The sequence below is a fragment of the Myxine glutinosa genome, chromosome 2 (genome assembly GCF_964187855.1).
Source record: "Myxine glutinosa chromosome 2, kmMyxGlut1.1, whole genome shotgun sequence".
NCBI classification, from domain to species: domain Eukaryota; kingdom Metazoa; phylum Chordata; class Myxini; order Myxiniformes; family Myxinidae; genus Myxine; species Myxine glutinosa.
Genome location: NC_136262.1, coordinates 894,655 through 917,700, shown reverse-complemented (window position 1 = coordinate 917,700; position 23,046 = coordinate 894,655). Strand labels below are relative to the sequence as shown.

The 23,046-nt window shown below is 44.8% G+C and overlaps 1 protein-coding gene and 1 long non-coding RNA gene across 6 annotated transcripts in view; both read left to right on the top strand.

Moving 5' to 3' along the window:
- LOC137422104 (uncharacterized) overlaps positions 1–14,966 on the top strand; it is a 235,562-nt gene extending 220,596 nt beyond the window's left edge. For 3 of the 5 annotated variants that reach the window (XM_078772898.1, XM_068108855.2, XM_078772897.1), the window contains exons 14-15: positions 13,705–13,936; positions 14,158–14,966. In XM_078772898.1, the coding sequence (XP_078629024.1) occupies positions 13,705–13,936; positions 14,158–14,206 (281 nt within the window). In that variant the 3' untranslated portion in view covers positions 14,207–14,966. Of the gene's footprint in view, positions 1–13,704; positions 13,937–14,150 lie in introns of all 5 variants that reach the window. The other 2 variants (XM_078772899.1, XM_068108856.2) reach the window with 1 other exon arrangement.
- A 3,107-nt stretch (positions 14,967–18,073) lies between these two features.
- On the top strand, positions 18,074–20,939 carry LOC137422673 (uncharacterized). The gene is made up of 3 exons (XR_010983576.2): positions 18,074–20,291; positions 20,415–20,597; positions 20,690–20,939. It is a non-coding gene; the product is annotated as an uncharacterized LOC137422673 (long non-coding RNA).
- Positions 20,940–23,046: the final 2,107 nt, after the last annotated feature.

The window sequence follows — 23,046 nt, the reverse complement described above, 5'->3', positions numbered from 1 at the left end:
TGTGGCAACAGTTTGGGGAAGGCCTTTCCTTCTTTCAGCATGACAATGCCCCCGTGCACAAAGCGAAGTCCATACAGACATGGTTTGTAGAGATCGGTGTGGAAGAACTTGACTGGCCTGCACAGAGCCCCGACCTCATCCCCATCGAACACCTTTGGAATGAATTGGAACTGTTGGAAGAGCTGAAATTGAAAACATTTTAGCCAAAACTGAAAAAAACCAAAAAGAAATTGGAACTGCGAGCCAGGCTGAATCACCCAACATCAGTTCCTGACCTCACTAATGCTCTTGTGGCTGAATGGAAGCAAATCCCTGTAGCAATGTTCCAACATCTAGTGGAAAGCCTTCCCAGAAGAGTGGAGGCTGTTATAGCAGCAAGGGGGGGGACCAACTCCATATTAAGGCCAAAAAATATATATTGCTGGTCTCTGGTCAGACCAAAGTTCCAGAATTGATGCGGTGATGCAGTTTTTTTTTTTGGTTTTTTTTTGAAAAGCATGGATTGCACATATAAAGGTGTTGTTTTTTGTGTCCTCATGCCTTGCGGTCCTTCTCATCTGCCGTGGCGCCGTCCAGAGAGAAATTAAAGACAGCCAATGGGACTTGAAGGCCTTTTTGTAAATAATGAACACAAGCTTAAGTTATTTTAAAATGTAATTATTCTGAAAATCATTAAGTTCTTCAAGCATATTATAGACTGCCATTTCGTTCTCGAGATCGCCTCGCCGTACCCTCAAACATTCCAATGCGTCGATCGCGTCAACACTGCGCATGCGCAAGTGGTCTAACAGGCCGATGGTCTCCCACGATCTCTTCTCCCAGTCCAACAGATTATAACAGACACTTACAACTTCATGACAAACGAGAAAGGATCCAGTCCTAACTAACGAGACCACCCGCAGCTCTCTAGGCCTTCCGGTTGCTTCACACGAACCCGGCAAAGAACGTCTTCGTTTCAATAAATGACAATATCCAGCCGATTGGATTCATGACGTCACGGCACACAAAACTACTCATATCTTTGGAACGGCTGGTTGGATTTGGACAAACTAAACGAAGCTTTGTTGGGGAGAACCGTGCGCGAACGTCGATACCAATGGCGACCCTCACAGGCCAGAAATAGCGCGCCGGCCCTGCAACAACAGGTGCGCGCTGTTGTCGGTACCGTTGGAAATTTAGGGAAAAAAAAAAATTTGTTGATGCGCAGGGTCAAAATCGATGCGCGCGCTGACCAGAGAGCGGAAATATATTTTTCTCGGCCTAATGCCCATGATTTTGGAATGAGATGTTCAACGATCATAAAACGGGTGTAATGTTTTGGGTGTCCACATACTTTTGGCCATGTAGTGTGTATATATATATATATATATATATATATATATATATATATATATATATATATATATATATATATTGTTGCGGATATGAGGACTGTATTTTTTTTGATTGTGTTGTATTGTGGTAAATTGGTGATGAATATTGCTTGAGTCTGCGCCTCCTGCCTCCGGAGCTGTGTAAAGGTCAAAAGGGCGTCCCATAATTAGTCCACAAGCATACACGTCAGCCAATAATAGAATACCCCTGTTCGATAGTTATATCTTATTCTGTGTTTTAGGGTAAGGCTGTGTCTCCCATTAATAGAAGTACTCCATTGCACCAAGTGAAAGAGATAGATTCCCTTCATTCCCATTCCCAAAACCTCCATTCCCCCTTTTCGTCGATTGGCAATTACCTCCCCTCCAATAACCGCCATTGACCACGAGGCAGGGTCGGAGAAGAAAGGCGTGTCTCCACCTCGTCATAGAGGGGAGGAGTGAGCCAGCCCCACTCGACCAACCATGAGCCAGGGGTTTGGCTAGGGAGGGCGGAGGAAGAGCTATCGGGGAGGTTCGCAAAGGTTGAGGGGCGGGGCCTATATAACCCACGGCAGGGCGTTTCCCAAGGCAGATGAGCTTTTACAGGCAGACGAGAGGGAGTCCAAGCCGTTGAGACGAGAGGAGGTCCAAGGCAGATGAGCTGAGAAGAGAGAGGGTCCAAGAAAGAGCTGAGTTGTGAGGTCCAACAAGCAGAGATCATTCAAGGAAGCACCAAGCCTGCTATTCGTCACCTTGCTCGCGAGCGGCAGCGTCTACAGCAGCAGCAGCAGCAACAACGCTCGCCAACCACTTAGGGACCTGGACGGCAGTTCGGAGCAGGGCCGCGAAGGAACGGCGGCTGCCCAACGTGCGGATCGTGCTGCCGGACCCAGTGGACTTTCCTCTCCTTCCAGCCAATTCCTGTCATCATTCCCCGTGTGAGTCGTCTTCGTTTGTTCTGTCCTGGGTAGGTAATTAAGTCTGTATAAGCTAAAGATTGCACTGTGTCACCTGCGTCTTATGTGTTGTAAATAAACGTGACTGCTTGCTTCCTACTTATATGTGTAAATAATAAATCCAATTACTCTTCTGTCCGTCTTCTCGTCTTATTCCTTTTCCTCTTTGCATTCGGTCGTTTTAGAGTTTTCCAGATTGGGCAGCTGCGGTGCGATACGGCCAAAGTTTGGGGTGAATCGGGTGAGTTGGGGAAGAATCGGGGGAACTGTTAGGTCGCGGTAATACACCACCGCTCGGTCAAAAATAACATCTTGTCCGCCACCCGCAACAATATATATATATATATATATATTTTGTATATACATTTTGTATATATATATATACATATATATATATATATATTGTTATGTCTGGGGGTAAAGCAATATCTAGAGCCAGATAGATCTGTGTAGGTAGGTATCCGACTGTCGTGATAGAGAATCTGCCTTGTAATAAGTTCCATGTTAGTCCGGGGTGTCGGGTTAAGATGTCTGCTTGTGAACATACCAGGATGTTCGTGTGCTAGGTAGTTAGGGATAATGAATAATGCCCGTGTGTCCAACCTGGTCATCAAACCTTTGTCCCTTATGGCAATACACACCTGTAGACACTTGGTTAGGCCCTTTAGTGCACACATTAATTAAATCCCCTTCCCTGACAAGACTTTGGAAGAAAACAGACAGGAAGCCAGTTCAGGGCCATGCCGCATGGGCCGCAGCCAGCTACATCTCCGGCAGGCCTCGAGTAGCACGTGCTATGACCACGCTGCACGCTACGTGCTATGACCACGCTCCAGGACTGTGGAGGGCACTGATTGGGTGGCGCGCCGAGGCTGACGTCACCGCAGCAAGGTTATAAGAGGGTGCGCCGAACTCTATGCGCAGTCCTAGTCCTAGCCCGAGTTCACTGGCTTGCTTCTGGGAGTTCTCTTGAGTTGAGTGGAGTTCGCTCGCTTCTTGCACGTTCCTTTGCCTCTCTGGCACGTCCAACTATTGGGAGAGCTGACTGGGACTTGGCAGACCGATCGTGTGTGGAGATCGACCTCGTGTGGAGCCGCTAGCCTGCGTTGGACGCGTTGTGCTTGGAGCGAGGCCTTGTGGTGCTTGGAGCGAGGCCTTGTGGTGCTTGGAGCGAGGCCTTGTGGTGCTTGGAGCGAGGCCTGGTGGTGCTTGGAGCGAGGCCTGGTGGTGCTTGGAGCCGGACGGAGAGGGCCGCGTGGGACGTCGACGGACGCAAGACTACGGAGGACATACGGCTGCACCCACACCACCACACCCACACCCACAGAAGGTTTTTTATGTACAGTGAAACCCCACCATCAGGACGAGGCTCAGGTCTATCATACTGGAGGAGGGAGTAACCAGGAAGAGATATTAAGGAATCAGAGACATCTTGAAGGAAAATTTGGAAAGAATACAACATCAAATATGGAACTTGCTAAATATTGTAAAATTCTAAACATTAATAATGTGGCTATTTGTATGAGAGATGAATTGACAAAGTTGTCTAAAAATACAAATAATATTATTATGAATTTAGGAGATAATAATGGGAATGGTTCTCATTGGGTTTGTATTTGTCAGGAAATTTTTTTTTTTGATCGTTATGGTCTTCCACCGCTTCTTGAAGTAATAAAATTCTTACAGAATGGTGTATATCAAACATTTCAAGTCCAAGACATTAATTCTAAATTTTGTGGGCAATTTTGTTTATTTGTATTATTTCAACTCAGCAATAATTAAAATTTTAATGATGTCATTTTTAATCTAATATAAATGATTATGTTGGAAAAGATGGTTCTATCTTTGGAGTATCCCGAGAGTTGGATATTGATTTATCAAATTACTTGCAGAAGTACCCGGTGTTGCCAGGGGGGAGGGGAGGGGGGGGGAAGCGGGAGAGGGAGGAACGGGTGGGGGGGAGGCAGGAGGGAAGGGGGTTCATATATATATGCTGGTGGGTGAATGTGGCGTTCATCACATTTCTGAGTTAAGTGTGACGCCTATCAGGAAGAAGAAGAAGCCCTACTATCAACTTCGTACACTTCCGGAATTTTGATTTATTTGTATTCAAATGTCTGGTGATTGTTTTGTATTTATTTATGCGAGTGTGTACTTGTTTATAACTGTCATTGATTAAAAAGGGCTTAGGCACGATCGAGTGATTTCCCCCCCCCCCCCCCCCCCCCCAGCCCCTCCAAAAAAAGGATTGTTGTTTTTTTGGGTTTTTTTTGCCTCCTAAAACACTCCCAGGCACTCACTGATGAACCTCTGAAAGTTTGACGAAGATCCGTTCAGCCATCTCTGAGGAAAATGGCGACACAGACACACACACACACACAGAGACATCTCTCTGATATTATACAAGATTATACAAAGGCACAGGCTGAATGACAAATATATAACAAAACAAAAAATATTAATCTGAAAAATACTTAAAAATTAATCAATTATCCAAGCCCCACAGATGCCAATGACTTAGTTAGATTAAATGATTTATCACAATATATATCTTTAAATAAAATGGCTATATGTTCAAAAGATGAGGAAATGTTGAATACATCCCCGGGTCATACACAATTCACAGTTCCAATTAAAATTAACTTTTATAAAGAAGGACGAATCGTTTTTATGAGAATATAACATTGGGGGTATGATATGTTTGATTTGGGGTATAACTGGTCTTTTTCAATAAACGTACAAGACTAATAATGATTAAATCAATCACGTAAAGAAGAATATTATCCACTTGGTGAGGATTTATTTTATTTTATTTTTATTTTTTTTGTATACAAGATCGAGGCTCGTGAAAGAGCTAACATTAATCACACAAAAAGACAAACCGACACACAAAAAACAAGGGGAGCGGCAGACAAGATGGGGAGAGAGGGGGAAGGACACAAAAGAGAGGGGGAAGAGGGGGAAGGACACAAACACAACATTTGAGAGCAGGGACATCGGGAGGACTTGGGGGGAGGTGGGAGAGGAATAAAACATATGAACACTGCAAGGACTCTGTGGTGAATTACCGGGGGTAGAAAAGATCAAGGTTTTCGATGGGGGAAGATAAGAGATGGTGGTGAACAGCTGTTTTAAAGACCTGGAGGGAGGAGTGGGATTGAAGGGAGTGGGGGAGTTTGTTCCAGAGGCGGGAGAAAAGGGGAATGAAGGAGTGAAGGTGAGCAGAGAGCCTAGACTTTGGCAGTTTAACCATAAGAGGGTTGCAGGCAGATCTTGTGCGACCTGAAGGAATATTGGGGTGACAGAGCACAGAGAGAGCTGGGGGAGCAAGGCCGGAGAGGAGTCGGTAGAAGACAGAAAGACCACCAACCTGCCTGTGGTGAGTGAGTGAAAGGCCCTCGGTGTTGACTACATCGCAGGAGATTCCAATGATTCTGAAAGCTTTGGCCTCAACAGCGTGAAGCCGAGCAAGGTGTGAGGCAGGAGCACCAGCCCAGAGGGGGGAACAGTATTCCATTGAGCTGCGGATGAAAGCCTTGTATGTGGTGAGGAGCTCAGGTGTGCCAAGGAAGGACTTCGCACGACGGAGGATGCCCAGTCGGCGACTGGCTTTGGAGGCCAGCTTGGAAATGTGGTTTTCCCAAGAAAGATCATGGCAGATAGTGAGACCCAAAAGCTTGAGCGACAGAACTTCTTGGAGAGGATTGTTGAGAAAGTAGATGGGAGGGTTGTCCAGTCGGTCCTTTCGGAGAGACATTGTAAGAGTGTGAGATTTGTCAGGATTGAAAGACATGTTCCACTTGTTTGACCAGTCTGTGATTTTGTCCAGGTCTGCAGAGAGTGAGGAGGCTGCAGACTGCCGATCTGAGGGATGAGGAATGGAGCGACAGAGAGTAGAGTCGTCAGCAAAGAGATAGAGAGGATTTTCAAGAGAGTCAGAGAGATCATTGATGAAGACCAGAAAAAGCACAGGGCCCAGAACACTACCTTGGGGAACTCCAGCCTGAACAGGAAGAGGAGATGAGAGAAACCCATTCAGGGCCACACGTTGACTACGACCAGAGAGGAAGTCCGCCAGCCATGCGTGGAGATTTCCATGGATACCAAAGGAGGAGAGTTTGGTGAGCAGAGCAGGGTGCCAGACCGTATCGAAGGCACGTGAAATGTCAAGGGAGACAGCTCTAATTTCCTGTTTGGCGTTGAGGACCTCCATCCATTGTTGAGAAAGCAGAAGCACCATGTCCAGAGTAGAGTGACCAGGTCTGAAACCAAATTGATGATCAGAGATCAAGCCATTGGAGAAGAGGAAAGATTTAATATCTGAAGCAATGATGGATTCCATGACTTTGCTGATAATTGGGAGAAGGCTGATTGGTCTGTAGTTGCTGGGATCTGTTTTTGCACCTTTTTTGTGCAAACCGGTGATGTTGCCTGATTTCCAAGCAGATGGCAGATGACCTTGAGCAAAAGAGAGGGTGAAGAGTACAGAAAGAGGGAGTGAAAGAGCAGAAGAACATGATTTTAGGACCCGTGGGCTGATGCCGTCAGGACCAGTTGCAGAATCAGAGTCGAGGGTTGACAGAAACTTTTCCACCTTGTCAGGAGGAAAGGACACAGAGTCCAGGAGCAGCTGGGTACGACTGGGTACGGTGGGTACAGAGAGGGATGGGTTTGGGACACAAGATTTAGAGGCAAACACAGAGTTGAGGCATTCAGCTTTTTCACGTGCGGAGTCAGCCGTTAAGCCGTTTGAGGTGAGGGAGGGGATGGAGGGGGAACAAACACCAGAAACAGATTTGACCAGACGCCACCAGGATTTGGAAGAGGGAGACAGATAAGAGAGTTCGGTCTTGAGAATGGTGAGATATTGTTTCCTGGCTCTCCTGAGGGTGGACACACACTTGTTTCGGGCTTTGTGAAAGGAAATGAGATTTCCTTCCGTTGGATTTGCTTTCCAGGAGACGAAAGCAAGTTGTTTCAGGGCAACAGCCTCACCACAAGATTCCGTGTACCATCGACGGGAGGAAGGGTATGACAACTGAAGACGAGATGGTATAAATCTGTGCATGAGAGAGAGCAATTTACTTTGTAAGAATTCCCAGGATGAGTTGATGTCAGAGGCGGTAGAGATGGGAGACCAGTCCAGATGATTGATGGCTGCTTGAAGACCGTGCCAGTTGGCTTGAGTGAAATGCCAGACTCGTCGACGCTGAGGAGGCTCTCTGAGAATGGTCAGAGAGATGTCCACTTTGACAAGCACATGATCAGATGAGCCGATTGGAGCAGAAGAAGAGCAGCAGACATTTTCAGGGAAGTTTGTCATAACCAAATCCAGAAGAGAAGATGCTCCGTTGACTGAGATCTGGGTCGGGAAATTGACAGATTGTGTCAGTCCCAGTGAGTCGCAGAAGTCCTTTGCTGAAGAGCCATGGCTGGTGAGAGAGGTACCCACACCCAGCCAACTGGCATGGTGACAATTGAAATCACCACATATGAGGAAGAGAGAGTTGGGATGGGTAGATAGAAGTTGGTCCATATTATCAGACAGTGAGATGTAGATGGAGTCATCGCTGTTTGGTGGACGGTACAACACACATATGAACAAAAGGTGGGAGCGAAGGGGAAGCCGTAGCCAAAGGTATTCCTGGGGGTGAGGTGGAGAGAGGGCAGTGGAGGGCGAGTGAGGAAGAGAGTTTTTTATAAAGATAGCAACCCCACCTCCAGGACGAGGCTCAGGTCTATCATACCGGAGGAGGGAGTAACCTGGGAGAGATACCAAGGCATCAGAGACATCATGAAGGAGGAAAGTTTCTGTTAAGCAGATCACATCTGGTTTGTCAGAAGCAACCTGTATGGAGAGGTCAGTCAAGTTTGAGCGAAGGCCTCGGATGTTTGAGGTCCATACCGTTAATGAAGAGGAAGGGGGAGCATCGGGTCCAGAACAGGGGGGGGGGAGGGGTAGGGTAAGATGTGGAAGAGGAAGAAGAGGTAGGGAGAGCTGTTGAAGGTGTGTCAGAGATTTCAGAGATTTCAGAATAGCTTGGAGAAAGGGAAGAATGGGGCGGACAAAAGGTTTGATGGAGATTGGGTGAGGCACAGTGAGGTGTTATTTGAGGAGGGAGAAGAGCGAGGCAGAAGGTTTGGGGAGATGAAGGTGAAAGTTGGAAGGGGGAAGAAGCAGGGAGGATGCTTTGAGGAGGAGGGGTGAGAGGGGAGTCTAGGAGGGGAGGAGCGAGGGAGAGTCTCGGAGGGGAGGGGTGTGGGGGGAGTTTAGGAGGGAGGGGAGGGAAGGGGCAAGGGGGGAGATTTGAAAGGGATGGGTGATGGGGAGGATTTGGAGGGGAGGGGTGAGATTGGATTTTGAAAAGTGTACGATTCATGGGAAACGAACATTTTTTGCAAAGTGAGTTTGAGACCTTCGAGTCAAAAATACGTTTGAGGACACTGGAGGAGGGGTGGAGTTCTGGATAGTTTAGGGAATGTAGAAAGGAGGAACTGTAAGAGATGGTATTATATATATATTTTGGAATGAATAGATTTGGTGAGCAAGACGAAAGCATCCTTTTGTAGGAAAAGAAGAAAAGGGTGTTATAATATATGAGACAAAATAGTTGTTATGGGGAGAGATTATACATTTCTAGCCGCGTGATCGCGAACGAAGAACGAACGAACAAAAAGAACAACAAATAAACGAATAAGACCTGGGAAGGAAATATATTTTTTGGGGTTTTTTTGTTTTTTTTGTGAGTACAGATATTAAACAACGAGGTACGGGGTGAACGACTGGTACGAAACAGAGAACGAAAATAATTTCAGCGCATTCGACGAATCACTGAGAGAAAAAAACCACGAGGTCGGAGACGGTACGGTAGTCTAAGCCTACGAGTACTAGGCCGCAGAATACTCGATACCATTAACCGACGATTGTGTATACATGTATGAAAAATTAGCACCGAAAATTTTCCAAAAGATACGCTATAGGTACACACACCGAAAGATAGATACAGTCTCGACAAAAACACGATTGTGATAGATCACTTAGCTTCGAGAGCGTGAACGCATGGAGCAGCTTCGAAAAGACGTGACCTCGCCGTGATCTCTCTCAATCCAGGGCCAATCCAGAGGATAATGAGATATGTGGAACCACTGTTAGTTATCAACAAATAAAGGAATTTAATAAAGCTAAAATCAACAAGTTTTGCCATAGTTTATTTAATGAAAAAATAAAGAATAGGTTTTTTTTTTTTTTTTTTTTTTTTTTGTATACAAGATCGAGGCTCGTGAAAGAGCGAACATTAATCACACAAAAAGACAAACCGATACATAAAACATATAACATCGGGAGCGGTAGACAAGATGGGGAGAGAGGGGGAAGGACACAAACACAACATTTGAGAGCAGGGACCGAGAGACATGGAGACATCGAGAGATCTGAGAGAGGGCGAGGGCTTTGGGGGGGGGGGGGGCATGGGAAGGGGGCGGTGGGAGAGGTATAAAACATATGGACACTGCCAGGACTTCCAGGAAAGAAGTTGGAATTTCAAACAAGGTGGATCTGGGGTGAATTAGCGGGGGTAGAAAAGATCAAGGTTTTGGATGGGGGAAGATAAGAGATGGTGGTGAACAGCTGTTTTAAAGACCTGGAGGGAGGAGTGGGATTGAAGGGAGTGAGGGAGTTTGTTCCAGAGGCGGGAGAAAAGAGGAATGAAAGAGTGAAGGTGAGCAGAGAGCCGAGATTTCGGCAGTTTAACCATCAGAGGGTTGCTGGCAGATCTTGTGCAACCTGTAGGAATATTTGGGGGACAGAGCACAGAGAGAGCTGGGGGTGCAAGGCCAGAGAGGAGTCGGTAGAAGACAGAAAGACCACCTACCTGCCTGCGGTGAGTGAGTGAAAGGCCCTCAGAGATAGCTTCATCGCGGGAGATTCCAATAATTCTGAAAGCTTTGGTTTCAACAGCGTGAAGCCGAGCTAGGTGTGAGGCAGGAGCACCGGCCCATAGGGGAGAACAGTATTCCATTGAATTTTTTCATTTTTTATAGTAAGCCGGGGAATACGAACTGATTTAACAACAGGAAGATGGGGAGGTATTACTTGTCATCATATTAATTTCTCCTATATTTCAGAAACATAAATGACAAGAAGAAGACTTAAAGAAAATTATCATTTCTGTATCCAAGCATACCTACAAGAAAAGGGCATTCGGTATTTTAACTAGAGGTTCCAGGGAACCTGAACTCAACTGGTCTGTATCAATATGGTTAGAATATGCATAATAGAACCACAAACCACAAAAAAAAAATCCAAAACAAAATGTTTTACATTTCATGTTACCCACAACAGGATCACTGTCAAGGTTTAGGAAACACTTAGCCAGATGTATCCAAAACGAGCCTAAAATGCTCATATCCCCTGCCAAGGGTGCTTTTGTATATGACCTGGAATAGAACTCTATCCAGAAAATGCATCAAGTCAAACCTGTGCCATGGAGAAAAAAAATTAAAATGCCATATATAGCGAAAGGTACCAATTGATCTTCATGTTAGTGCACATGCAAAGATTTGTTACAAAATGTGCAATAACTGTTCTAGAATAGAGCCCCACCTAATAAAATGCACTAAGTCCAACTTGTCTCCATGGAAAGCAGAAAAATTAATTTTCTTAAAAATCTCTAAGTGGCAAAAGGCACCAGGTCAGCACCTAACTAATATGTGTACAAAGTTAGGTTAAGATATATTGAACGGTTTTTGAGTTCTGCTCCGGAAACGAAATGTATAACAAAATGCACTATATGTCCAACTTGTTTCCATGGAAACCAGAAAAATGAAAATTTTCAAATATCTTTAAGTGGCAAAAGGCACAAGTGTCATCAAATTTGATCAGTATTTGTGACTTTTAGAGCTTGGACGTCGTCCAAACTAATGTTTATGGGTCAAGTCATGTCATAGGTCATGACGAGGTCATTTTTCGGACATCGTCAAAATCCGTAATATATGTGTTGAGGTTTGTTACATACTGTCGACACACCAAGTTTCAGCTTTCTAGCTACATTAGGAAGTACCAGATTGACAAAAATGGATTTTTCAATATGGCCGCCCTTCCACGCCCATTTTTGGGCATGCAACGCCCAAATGCAACCCCAAACTAGTTTGTCTTAAAGATGCTGCATAACAAGTTTCATCAAATTTAATCAATATTTGTGACTTTTAGAGCGTAGACGTCGAATTGTTTACAGACGACAGACAGATGACAGACGACAAACTATGTTTAGTGTGTGGCTCTAAAAAGTGTCAATTCATTTCTAAGCATAAAAGTGGGGGAGATATACAAAAGTTTTTGTCAGGGAGTAAATTTACAACAACTGGAATTCCAGGGGAATTACACCTTCCAGGGTATTCTTTCTGTTGTCCAGGAACAAACTTGGTTAAAAGATTAGATGAGGCTGACAATCCTAAACCTTGATCTAAACCTATAAATAGGGTTGATGAAGTGTGTATGAAGCATGATATTGATTATGGGAATACCACTACATTGACTAAAAAAAAAAAAAAACACCTTTAGAGGCCATTTTTCCCCGCAAAGTGGGGGTTGGCCTTTTTCGGGAACCGTGGTTGTTGTTGTTTTTCGGTCCCCTTTTTGAAGCAATGTTTTACGGCCGGATGCCCTTCCTGACGCCAACCCTTTTTGCCGCCTTTAACGACAAACAGGGAATTACCAGTGAACTGGTACTCAATTAGCCGACCTCGGAAGGATGACAGGCTGAGTCAACCCCCCTGGCGTTAATTCAGCGATCTACTGGGATTCGAACCCAGGATCCTAGGATCCTAAGCCGGCACCCTAGCCGCTACACCAACACCAGGGTACCACTACATTGACTGAAAAACATAAATCCGACAGAGAAATGTTGTGTAATATGTGTTTGATACAAATCCAACGCTGAGAGAGAAAGTTGATAGGTTTATCATGAAAAAATTGATAAGTGCTAAATTGAGACTTAAAATCAAAAAACTATTCAGCTCTAATGATGTCATCAAGACTGAAGAGCTTTTGACTGACGAATTACATGAACCTATAATCTCAAAGTTTAAAAGAAGGAAGGTTTGTTTGTTCTTGGGTGGTGGAGTTAATAAATACTATTGTTATTGCTTGCAAATCACATAATTAACTAGCAGAAGTACCCGGCATTGCCGGGCGGGGGAGGGGAGGGGAGAGGGGAGGGGAACGGGGGGGAGGGGAGGAAAGGGGGAGAGGGGGGAGGGGAGAAGAGGGGGGGAGGGATGAGAGGGGGGGAGGGATGAGAGGGGTGGGAGGGCGGAGGGGTAGGGGGGAGGGAGGGGAGGGCCAGTCAACAATGACGTTGCAGTTCTCATGGTCGGAGAGCAGCACAACAATCGCGACATCGTCCTGCATCTTCGCAAGAGCACGAAGCGGATTTTGGAGACTCACCGATCCTGTGACCCACGCCCTCCAGTACCGGCGTTGCCGGGCGGCGGAAGGGAGACCCGTACATTCCCAACCCATACATTCGCCCTCTCGACTCAAGCTCGTATTCGATTCGTATTCGAAATCAAAAGGGGAAAGGGGAAATCCTTCGTATTCGAATTCGTAAACACGAAATATGAATTAAAATTTAATTCATTTCGCACAAAATCGACACAAAACACGATCGCATAAAGGTGAAAAAACGCAATCGCTTTTCGCCCTGAATTACGTGCAAACGTGTGACGGGATGGAACATCACGTGATCGCTCTGAGCGATCGATTGCTACTCTGCGTCCTGTCGTGGGCGTGGCCAACGTGGCCTCATGCTCCCAGGTGATTGGCTAACTCGAGCTCGAGAGAGCCATAATGCGCTACGTTATGGCAAAAAATATGGATCTAAAGATGAAAGGGAAAAAAACCTATGTGGTGTGAATGGCAATGCTCGTCGCTGAAATGTGAAAAAAGGCAATTGCTTTTTGCTCTGAAATACGTGCGAACGCGTAACTGAGTTAATGGCGGCAAGGAACATCACGTGATCGCTCTGAGCGAATCAGCGCGCTGCTCTGCGACCGGTCAGAATCCGTGCATAATATTCCTCGCTGAAATGCGCTGAGGTAAAAATATGGTTTAAAAATATTATGAAATTAATTTTTAGGTCGGCCATGTTCTTACCAGGCTCAATGGCCATGTCTGTGCCAAATATCGAGTACGTGAGCCTCTCCGTTTAGGAGTCTATCGGTAACATTACACACACACACACACACACACACACACACACACACACACACACACACACACTGTGTTTTATATAATATATAGATGGCGTACAGGGAAAGTGAAGGATTGCAGTTTTCACGGTTGTACTTGTAGCCTCACCTGTTTATTTACTGCACACGTTTATTCTCATTGACAGTTGCACAAAACCAGGCAGTGAACTTGGAGAGGCATTTGCAGTCGTGTCTGAATACAAGTGTAACAACCATGGCTTCCAACATTGCACCTGATACTTGCTCTGCCTCAACAAGCCAACCAGGCACGAGCACCTGCTTCCCCAACCTGAGCACAGACCAGAATATACACAAAGTGGAGCAGTTGTTTGGAGGGGTGCACGAGGTTTCAAATATCCACAATGACCCTGATGCAAGGTAGACGGCAGTTGTCGAAACAAAATGCATCTTACCTTGTTGCATGCGTGCGTGCATCCCTCTGCCCCACTCTTTCTGATAATGCACTCTCTTTGAGCACTCTTTCTGTTTGTCTCTTTCTCTAATTGCTTGTTAATTATAATCAATACTTGCACTCTAATTTGATTGTTTCAAGTCACTAAGTCGTTGTTTTTGTTTTTTCTTTGTCTGAAAGCATGCAGGATTGACAAGGAATGGTCCAAAACAGAGAGGGAAGGACGTAAGCCGTGAGGCATCCTAGAAATGCACTACACCAAATTCTCACTGAAACGGACCTTTCAACTCTTCCCAGTTTCCTTTTTCAATTGACAGATACCAACTTTATATGACACTGTGACTTATTTTGTGTTAAGGTCGTTTGTTAATTGCTGTGGGTATTCTGTGTGAACCAACTCTCGCCAAGGATTGAGGAATTACAACGATTGGAAGAGTAAAGAAAACAAACCTTTGTTACAAATTAATGTTATCAGCACTTTACAGATTGCTACTGTGATGTCTGACCAATGACCATTGATGTGGACTCATTATCTGAGTAGTTTGACAGGTGGATTAATTTTGGTCACAATCGGCTGTGAATTTATTTTGTATTGCTCAACTTGTTTTTGTTCTTCCCTTTTGTCCAGTAATTTAAGAATTCAATGTCGGACCGTTATCAAGATTTCTCTTTCTATATAACTCGTAGATATTTTTCTGGCATCTTTTCAAACGATAATTTGCCTTGGGAAGACTACCTTTCCATTTTTTATATTATTGGGGAGGACATTCTACGATGAGATGAACTGTTTTATTTTCGAGCATCTCGTCATGAAAAGCAAACTGGTTTGCTTTTTAGCTCCATACACACGTTTTCGAGCATCACTGTTCAATAATACAGTCTATATCAGCAGATTTATTTTGTTTGTTTTTGGAAATTTGAGTTTCTTGATGTGTACAGTATTATCTTTGTATGTAGATTGCTGTGCTGTGAGACAATAAACACGTCATTCACCTACTTTGGGATATGGTTTGGGTTATTCAATGATATTCATATTGCCGTGTGACTACCCTGTAGTGAACACCGCAGGGTGCTACAGATGACCAAATGCGCTTAACACTCAAAGGCGTTCAATTCAATATGACGGTATTCGTTATAAGCGCAGGAAAGGGGGATGACGAACTTACCTGGACGGCCTCCACCCGACGTCTTCACACCTGGATAAATTAACTCAAACCGAGACGGAATTAAGATGTACAAATAAACAGGTTTAATGAAAGAAATGCTGGTAATAAAGAAAATGCACGATAAACTAAATTCCTAATTGGAGCGCTCCCACAGACAGACTCGAATACAAACAATGGGATAAAATAACTGAAATACGTGTTATTTAGTGGGTGTTGTGGCAGAGCAGAAAAGACAATGAGGCCTTTAGGTAGGCTTTAATCAACACAATTGTGGCCAGGTGCACAAGAAGAGGCCTAAGCAGGGCTTGAAGTCCTTAAGAGGGAAAGCATCATGGAGCAGATCCTAGGCAGCCCGCATGCCGTTGGCTGACCCGCTTTTATACAGTAATGATCCCAGAACACAGGAAGTGAGGCATCAAGACAACTAGAATTATGTCATTCTCCCCTTGCTTAGAAAAACACTACGCAGAGGCCCAGACGGTCGGTGGCCTGCCGGGCACATTGTGATCGCCATAGCGGCTGTTGTTCAGTAGCATCTCCAGAGACTTCGGTGGGCGCGGAGCTAGGATTGTCCGATGCAGTCAAATCTCTGCCAACCCCATTCTCCAAGTCGCACGGTCCCTCATTCTGTTGCTCCCATCCCTTTGTCTTTCCAGTCGGGGCCAAATGTCGGATGGATACAGTGGTTTCCTTGCCGTCTGGATAGCGGACCTCGGCGTACTGCAGATTCACCTGCAGGAGTTCCACTTGGTTGACCAGTGGTTCCGTCTTACTGTGGCGCACATGTCTTTTGAGTAGGACAGGTCCAGGCGTGGATAGCCAAGTTGGTACCGAGCTACTGGTCGCGGAGCGGCGAGCAAAACTTAGCAGTCTTTCGTGTGGGGTAACGTTAGTAGCTGTTGACAAGAGAGAACGGATCGAGTGTAAGGCGACAGTTTGCCAACACTGGGTAGGGAGTTGGTGTGACCTCAGGGCCATGGTGATAGCCTTGATAGCCTGAGCTGATAGCTCAGGGCCAACGTTCCATTGTAACGTTCAGGTTGTCCGTTACCCTGCAGGTTGTAGCTATTGGTTCTGCTGCTGGAGATTACTTTACTTGTGAGTAATTCAACGAACTCTCGGCTCATGAACTACGGTCCCCGTTCCGAATGGATGTCGGCAGGCATTCCAAAGAGGGCGAAAAGTTGGCAAAGGCAGTCGATCACCGTATAACTTGTCATGTTCGCACATGGGAACACAAACGGGAATCTCGAGTTCTCATCGATGATAGTGAGGAAGTACTGGTTTTTGTCAGTGCTTGGCAAAGGTCCCTTAAAATCTATGTTAAGGCGTTTGAATGGTTGGGTGGCTTTTATGAGGTGGGCCCTTTCTGGCCTATAGAACCGGGGTTTGCACTCTGCACAGGTTCTGCACAAGCCGGTCATCCGTCGAACGTCTTCCACTGAATAAGGTAGGTTTCGAGATTTCACCAAGTGGAACATGCGTGTGATTCCTGGGTGACATAGGGACTGGTGGAGGTCATATAGTGAATGATGGTCCAGGCATGTAGATGAGCACTATGACCTTGACAATGCGTCAGGAGGTATGTTTTCTTTCCCCGGACGGTAGATACTGTCATAATCGAAGCAAGATAACTCCATGGGTCAATGCATGATCTTGTTGTTCTTTACCTTGCCTTTCTGTCCTCTGTCAAACATGCAGCTGACAGAGCGTTGGTCAGTCTTCAGTGTAAAGTGCCTTCCCATCAGGTAGTGTCTCCAGTGGGGGACAGTTTTGATAGCCTTAGCTTCCTTTTTGACTGATGCATGACGTTTTTCGGATCCTTGGAGTGTGCGGGAGAAGAAGGCTACTGGACGACCCGCCTGGTTAAGCGTTTTGGCAATAGCAAACTCGGATGCGTCAGTCTCAACTTCAAAGGGTATTAACTCGTCGATTGCGTTGACCACTGACTCTTCAATGTCCCGTTTGAGTTGGTGGAATGCGGTTTCAGCCTCCTTCGAGATGGGGAAAGCTTTTGTGGCACTAAGAGGGGAAATTTTGCTTGAGTAGTTGTGAATCCACTGAGAAGGCAAAGAGTCTGAGGATCCGACAAGAGGGACTTCATGTTATGCGGCATGGGTAGCTCTCGCAGTGGCTGAAGACGCTCAGCGTCTGGCCGCATTTGACCATCCTCGACTACATAGCCCAGTATACTGAGTTTAGTGGTCGAAACACACACTTATCCTCATGAAAGCCAATGTTCTCTCTTCTGGCTGCTTTGAGGAACTGCTTCAGGTTGACGTCATGCCACAAATAGTCAGATTGTCTAGGTAAGCGAACGTTTCAGCGAGTTTCTCTTCCTTGATAAAGGAGTCCATGATGCGTTGGAAGCAAGATACACCGTTTGTGACGTAAAATCGACACGTGAACTGGTAAAGACTTCCGCTCGATTTGAAGGCCGTATCGGGCTTATCTTGGTTCCTTATGGGTACCTGATGTTCAGAATTACGCAGGTCAATGGTGCTGAAAACGTGATACTGGGCGATCTTATTCACTGTGTCATCGATACATGGTAGCGGCCACCCGTCGAGTAGTGTAAATCGGTTGATGGTCTCAGAATAGTCATTCGCGAGCCGTTTCTTGTGGTTTTTGTCGAGTGACCACGACCTGGGCGCGCCACGGGGACTTACTCGGTTCAATGACTCCTTCGCGTAGTCGCCGCTGAGTTTCTTTCTCGGTGAATTTGTGGTCTTCGAAGCTGTACCAACGTGACCTGGCGGCAACAGGGCGATATTCCGCCATCAGATTAGCAAACAGTTCCGGGGGGGGCACATTCGCCAAACCAACACATGCGCCAAACCAACACATTCGCCAAACCAACACGTGCCAAACCAATACATTCGCCAAACTAACACATGCGCCAAACCAACACATTCGCCAAACTAATACATGCGCCAAACCAACACATTCGCCAAACCAACACGTGCCAAACCAATACATTCGCCAAACTAACACATGCGCCAAACCAACACATTCGCCAAACTAATACATGCGCCAAACCAACACATTTGCCAAACTAACACATGTGCCAAACCAACATTCGCCAAACTAACACATGTGCCGAACTAACACATGCACCAAAGCAACACATTCGCAAAACTAACACATGCGCCAAACCAACACATCTGCCAAACCAACACATCAATAAACCAACACCTTCACCAAACCAACATTTCCGCCAAACCAATACATCCCCAAAACCAACACATCCGCCAAACCAACGCATTCACCAAAATAACGCATGCGCCAAACCAACACATGCGCCAAATCAACACATTCACGAAACTAACACATGCGCCAAACCAACACATTCGCCAAACCAACAAATTCGCCAAACTACCACATGCGCCAAACCAACACATTCGCCAAACTAACACATTCGCCAAACCAACACATTCGCCAAACCAACACATTCGCCAAACCAACACATTCGCCAAACCAACACATTCGCGAAACTAACACATGCGCCAAACCAACACATTCGCCAAACTAACACATGCGCCAAACCAACACATGCGCCAAACCAACACATCCGCCAAACTAACTCATGTGCCAAACTAACACATGCACCAAATCAACACGTGTGCCAAACTAACACATGTGCCAGACCAACACATTCACCAAACCAACACATGTGCCAAACAAACACATTCGCCAAACCAAGACATGCGCCAAATCAACACATTCGCCAAACCAACACATATGCCAAACTAACACAATCGCCAAACTAACACATGTGCCAAACCAACACATTTGCCAAACTAACACATGCGCCAAATCAACACATTCGTCAAACTTACACATGCGCCAAACCAACACATTCGCCAAACCAACACATGCACCATAACCAACACATTCGCCAAACCACCACATGTGCCAAACCAACACACTCGCCAAACTAACACAAGCGCCAAACCAACACATTCGCCAAACTAACACATGTGCCAAACCAACACATTCGCCAAACCAACGCATGCACCATAACCAACACATTCGCCAAACCACCACATGTGCCAAACCAACACATTCGTCAAACTTACACATGCGCTAAACCAACACATTCGCCAAACTAACACATGCGCCAAACCAACACATTCGCCAAACCAACACATTCGCCAAAGTAACACATGCACCAAACTAACACGTGCGCCAAACCAACACATTCGCCAAACTAACACATGCGCCAAACCAACACATTTGCCAAACTAACACATGCGCCAAACTAACTCATTTGCCAAACCAACACATGTGCCAAACCAACACATTCGCCAAACTAACACATGCGCCAAACCAACACATCCGCCAAACTAACACAAGCGCCAAACCAACACATTCACCAAACTAAGACATGTGCCAAACCAGCACTTTTACCAAACTAACACATGCGCCAAACTAACACATGTGCCAAATCAACACATTCGCCAAACGAGCACATGTGCCAAACCAATACATTCGCCAAACTAACACATGCGTAAAACTAACACTTGCGCCAAACCAACACATTCGTCAAAGTAACACATGTGCCAAGCCAACACAATCGCCAAACACACATGTGCCAAACCAACACATGCGCCAAACTAACACATGCGCCAAACCAACACATTCCCTAAACTAACACGTGCACCAAACTAACACACGCGCCAAACCAACACATTCACCAAACCAACACATTCGCCAAACTAACACATGCGCCAAGCGAACACATTCGCTAAACCATGGCATGTGCCAAACCAACACATTCACCAAACTAACACATGCGCCAAATCAATACATTCTCCAAACTAACACATGCGCCAAACCAACACATTCGCCAAACCAACACATCCGCCAAACTAACACAAGCGCCAAACCAACACATTCGCCAAACTAACACATGCGCCAAACTAACACGTGCACCAAACCAACACATGCGCCAAACTAACACAAGCGCCAAACCAACACATTCACCAAACTAACACATTGGCCAAACCAACACATTCGCCAAACCAAGACATGTGCCAACATGGCTTCCTTCAGCGCAGTAATTTGTCTTTATTTTGTCTGCAGTATTAACCTCGAACAAGACACAGACGAGATGTTGCCTCTTGTTCGAAATCACCATCATAGTCTACCCCTGGTAATTCATTATTCATCTCTGACTGGCACCAATAAACGAGAATTGAGATTTATTTATTTATTGTCAATACGATGTATCTTTTAATCATTCCTCCTTATGTTTTTTCTTTCTTTTTTCAAACAGAATATAACACCTCAAACAAACCCTTCATTGACAGAGATGAGAGTTGAGATCGATGACCACGACCACGATCACAACTTTGATTTGGACTATTTTGAGATCCTAAAGAGTGGTTATTTACTTCCAACCTGTGATTTTCTAAATTTTCAACTCGACGACCTTGACACAAAGCTTGATCTTTTGGAGGTATGGTTTATTTATTATATATCCTCCTCCACTTTACCTTCTCCTTGCTTCACTCTATATCAATATTTTCTCTCCCCCCTTGTCTTAAACAGAAAGAGATTCAGAACCTAAAGACATCTGGCGAAGCTGCCTTTGGCTGGGAAGAAACTGAATATATACCTCAAGAAAAATGTTTTAACAATATAAAGATTTTAATGTTTTCAATATTGTATGATTATATTTGCTTTGCCGAAAATTATTTAATTCTTCATTATAAAAAGAGAATAAAGGAAAAAAAGAAAGGGAAGTGCGCCCCTGCCAACGACCCTCCACCCCCCTCGACTCACCCCTACCCTCCCTGTGTGTGTTTGGGGAAGGTGGGGGTGGAGGGTCAAGGGTGGGGGCGCACAAGGGGGTGGTGGATGATGGGTGTGGTTTTGTGTGTGCATGGTCTGTGTGGGCGTGGTTTGTGTGGGCGTGGTTTGTGTGGGCTTGGTTTGTGTGGGCGTGGTCTGTGTGGGTGTGGTTTGTGTGTTTTTTTTTGGTGTGGTTGTGGTTTGTGTGAATGTGGTTATTTCAACTTTGTCTTCTGCAATTCTTGTGAATAAAATGAACCTAAAATCTCTTCTCCATGTAAATCATATAATTTGTAGGTCCAAGGAACTGTATCCATTACATCAATAATTTCAAAAAGCTCAGTGGTCCATCTCTTTGTATAACCTTTCTCAAAATGGCTTTTCCATCTGTGTATTCTTACAATATCACCAACTTTGAACTTGGGCTTTCTCAAATTAATCTCCTTTTCATATTCCAATTTTGTAAATGATTCTGATGGTTTGGATTTTATTGATGAATGAACTGTATTATTGTAATTATTTACAATATCCTGAATTATAGGTACGCATTGTTGAGAACCGAGTTGTGTGAATTTTTTACATAAGCTCTCTTTCAAAGTGCGATTAAAACGCTCAATAACAACTGCCTTTCCTTCATTAAAGGTGCTGTATAATTTAATATCCTCCCCCTTAAGAAGTTTCATAAATATTTTGTTATAGAACTCTGTTCCCTCATCAGTCCATAACTTCTTTGGTTTTCTTTTAATTTTACTAAATATTCCACTGAAAGCTAACATAAGAGTATTACCCCTTTTGTTTTTCAAAGGAGCAACCCAAGCAAATCTTCTCCTCAAATCAATAACGGTTAAAGCATACCTGTATCCCCTGTCATTATTCAATTCAATTAAATCAGTGGACCAGATGTGGTCGGTGTCTTTTGAATAAACTTTCCTTCTTTTAAACTTTGTGATTATAGGTTTATGTAATTCATCAGCCAAAAGCTCCTCAGTCTTGTTGACATCATTAGAGCTTAATCGTTTTTTGAGGGTGAATAACCAAGACCAAGTTTCGATTTAGCACTTATCAATTTTTTCACGATAAACCGATCAACTTTCTCTCTCAGCGTTGGATTTCGTATCAAAGACAAATTATATATACAACATTTCTCTGTCTGCTTCATGTTTTTCATCCAAGTAGTGGTTTTCCCAAAAGCAATATCATGCTTCATACACACTTCATCAACCCTATTTATAGGTTTAGACCAAGGTTTAGGATTATCAGCCTCATCTAATCTTTTATCCAAGTTTGTTCCTGGACCACAGAAAGAATACCCTGGAAGGTGTAATTTCCCCTGGAATTCCAGTTGTTGTAAATTTTCTCCCCGACAAAAACTTTTGTATATCTCCTCCACTTTTATGCTTAGAAATGAATTGACACTTTTTCGAGCCGCACACTAAACATATCCCCATTTCATAAACTCTATTATTTTTACCTTTAACATATGATATATTTTTCGTATTAGTTTTCTTTTTACACTTAACACAATAACTCCCGCTATATTAGTTCCCGCTCTGCTCACCAAACTCTCCTCCTTTGGTATCCATGGAAATCTCCACGCATGGCTGGCGGACTTCCTCTCTCGTCGTCGTCAACGTGTGGCCCTGAATGGGTTTCTCTCATCTCCTCTTCCTGTTCAGGCTGGAGTTCCCCAAGGCAGTGTTCTGGGCCCCGTGCTTTTTCTGGTCTTCATCAATGATCTCTCTGACTCTCTCGAAAATCCTCTCTATCTCTTTGCTGATGACTCCACTCTCTGCCGCTCCATTCCTCTTCCCTCAGATCGGCAGTCTGCTGCCTCCTCACTCTCTGAAGACCTGGACAAAATCACAGACTGGTCAAACAAGTGGAACATGTCTTTCAATCCTGACAAATCTCACACTCTTACTATGTCTCTCCGAAAAGATCGACTGGACAACCCTCCCATCTACTTTCTCAACAATCCTCTCCAAGAAGTTCTGTCGCTCAAGATTTTGGGTCTCACTATCTGCCATGATCTTTCTTGGGAAAACCACATTTCCAAGCTGGCCTCCAAAGCCAGTCGCCGACTGGGCATCCTCCGTCGTGCGAAGTCCTTCCTC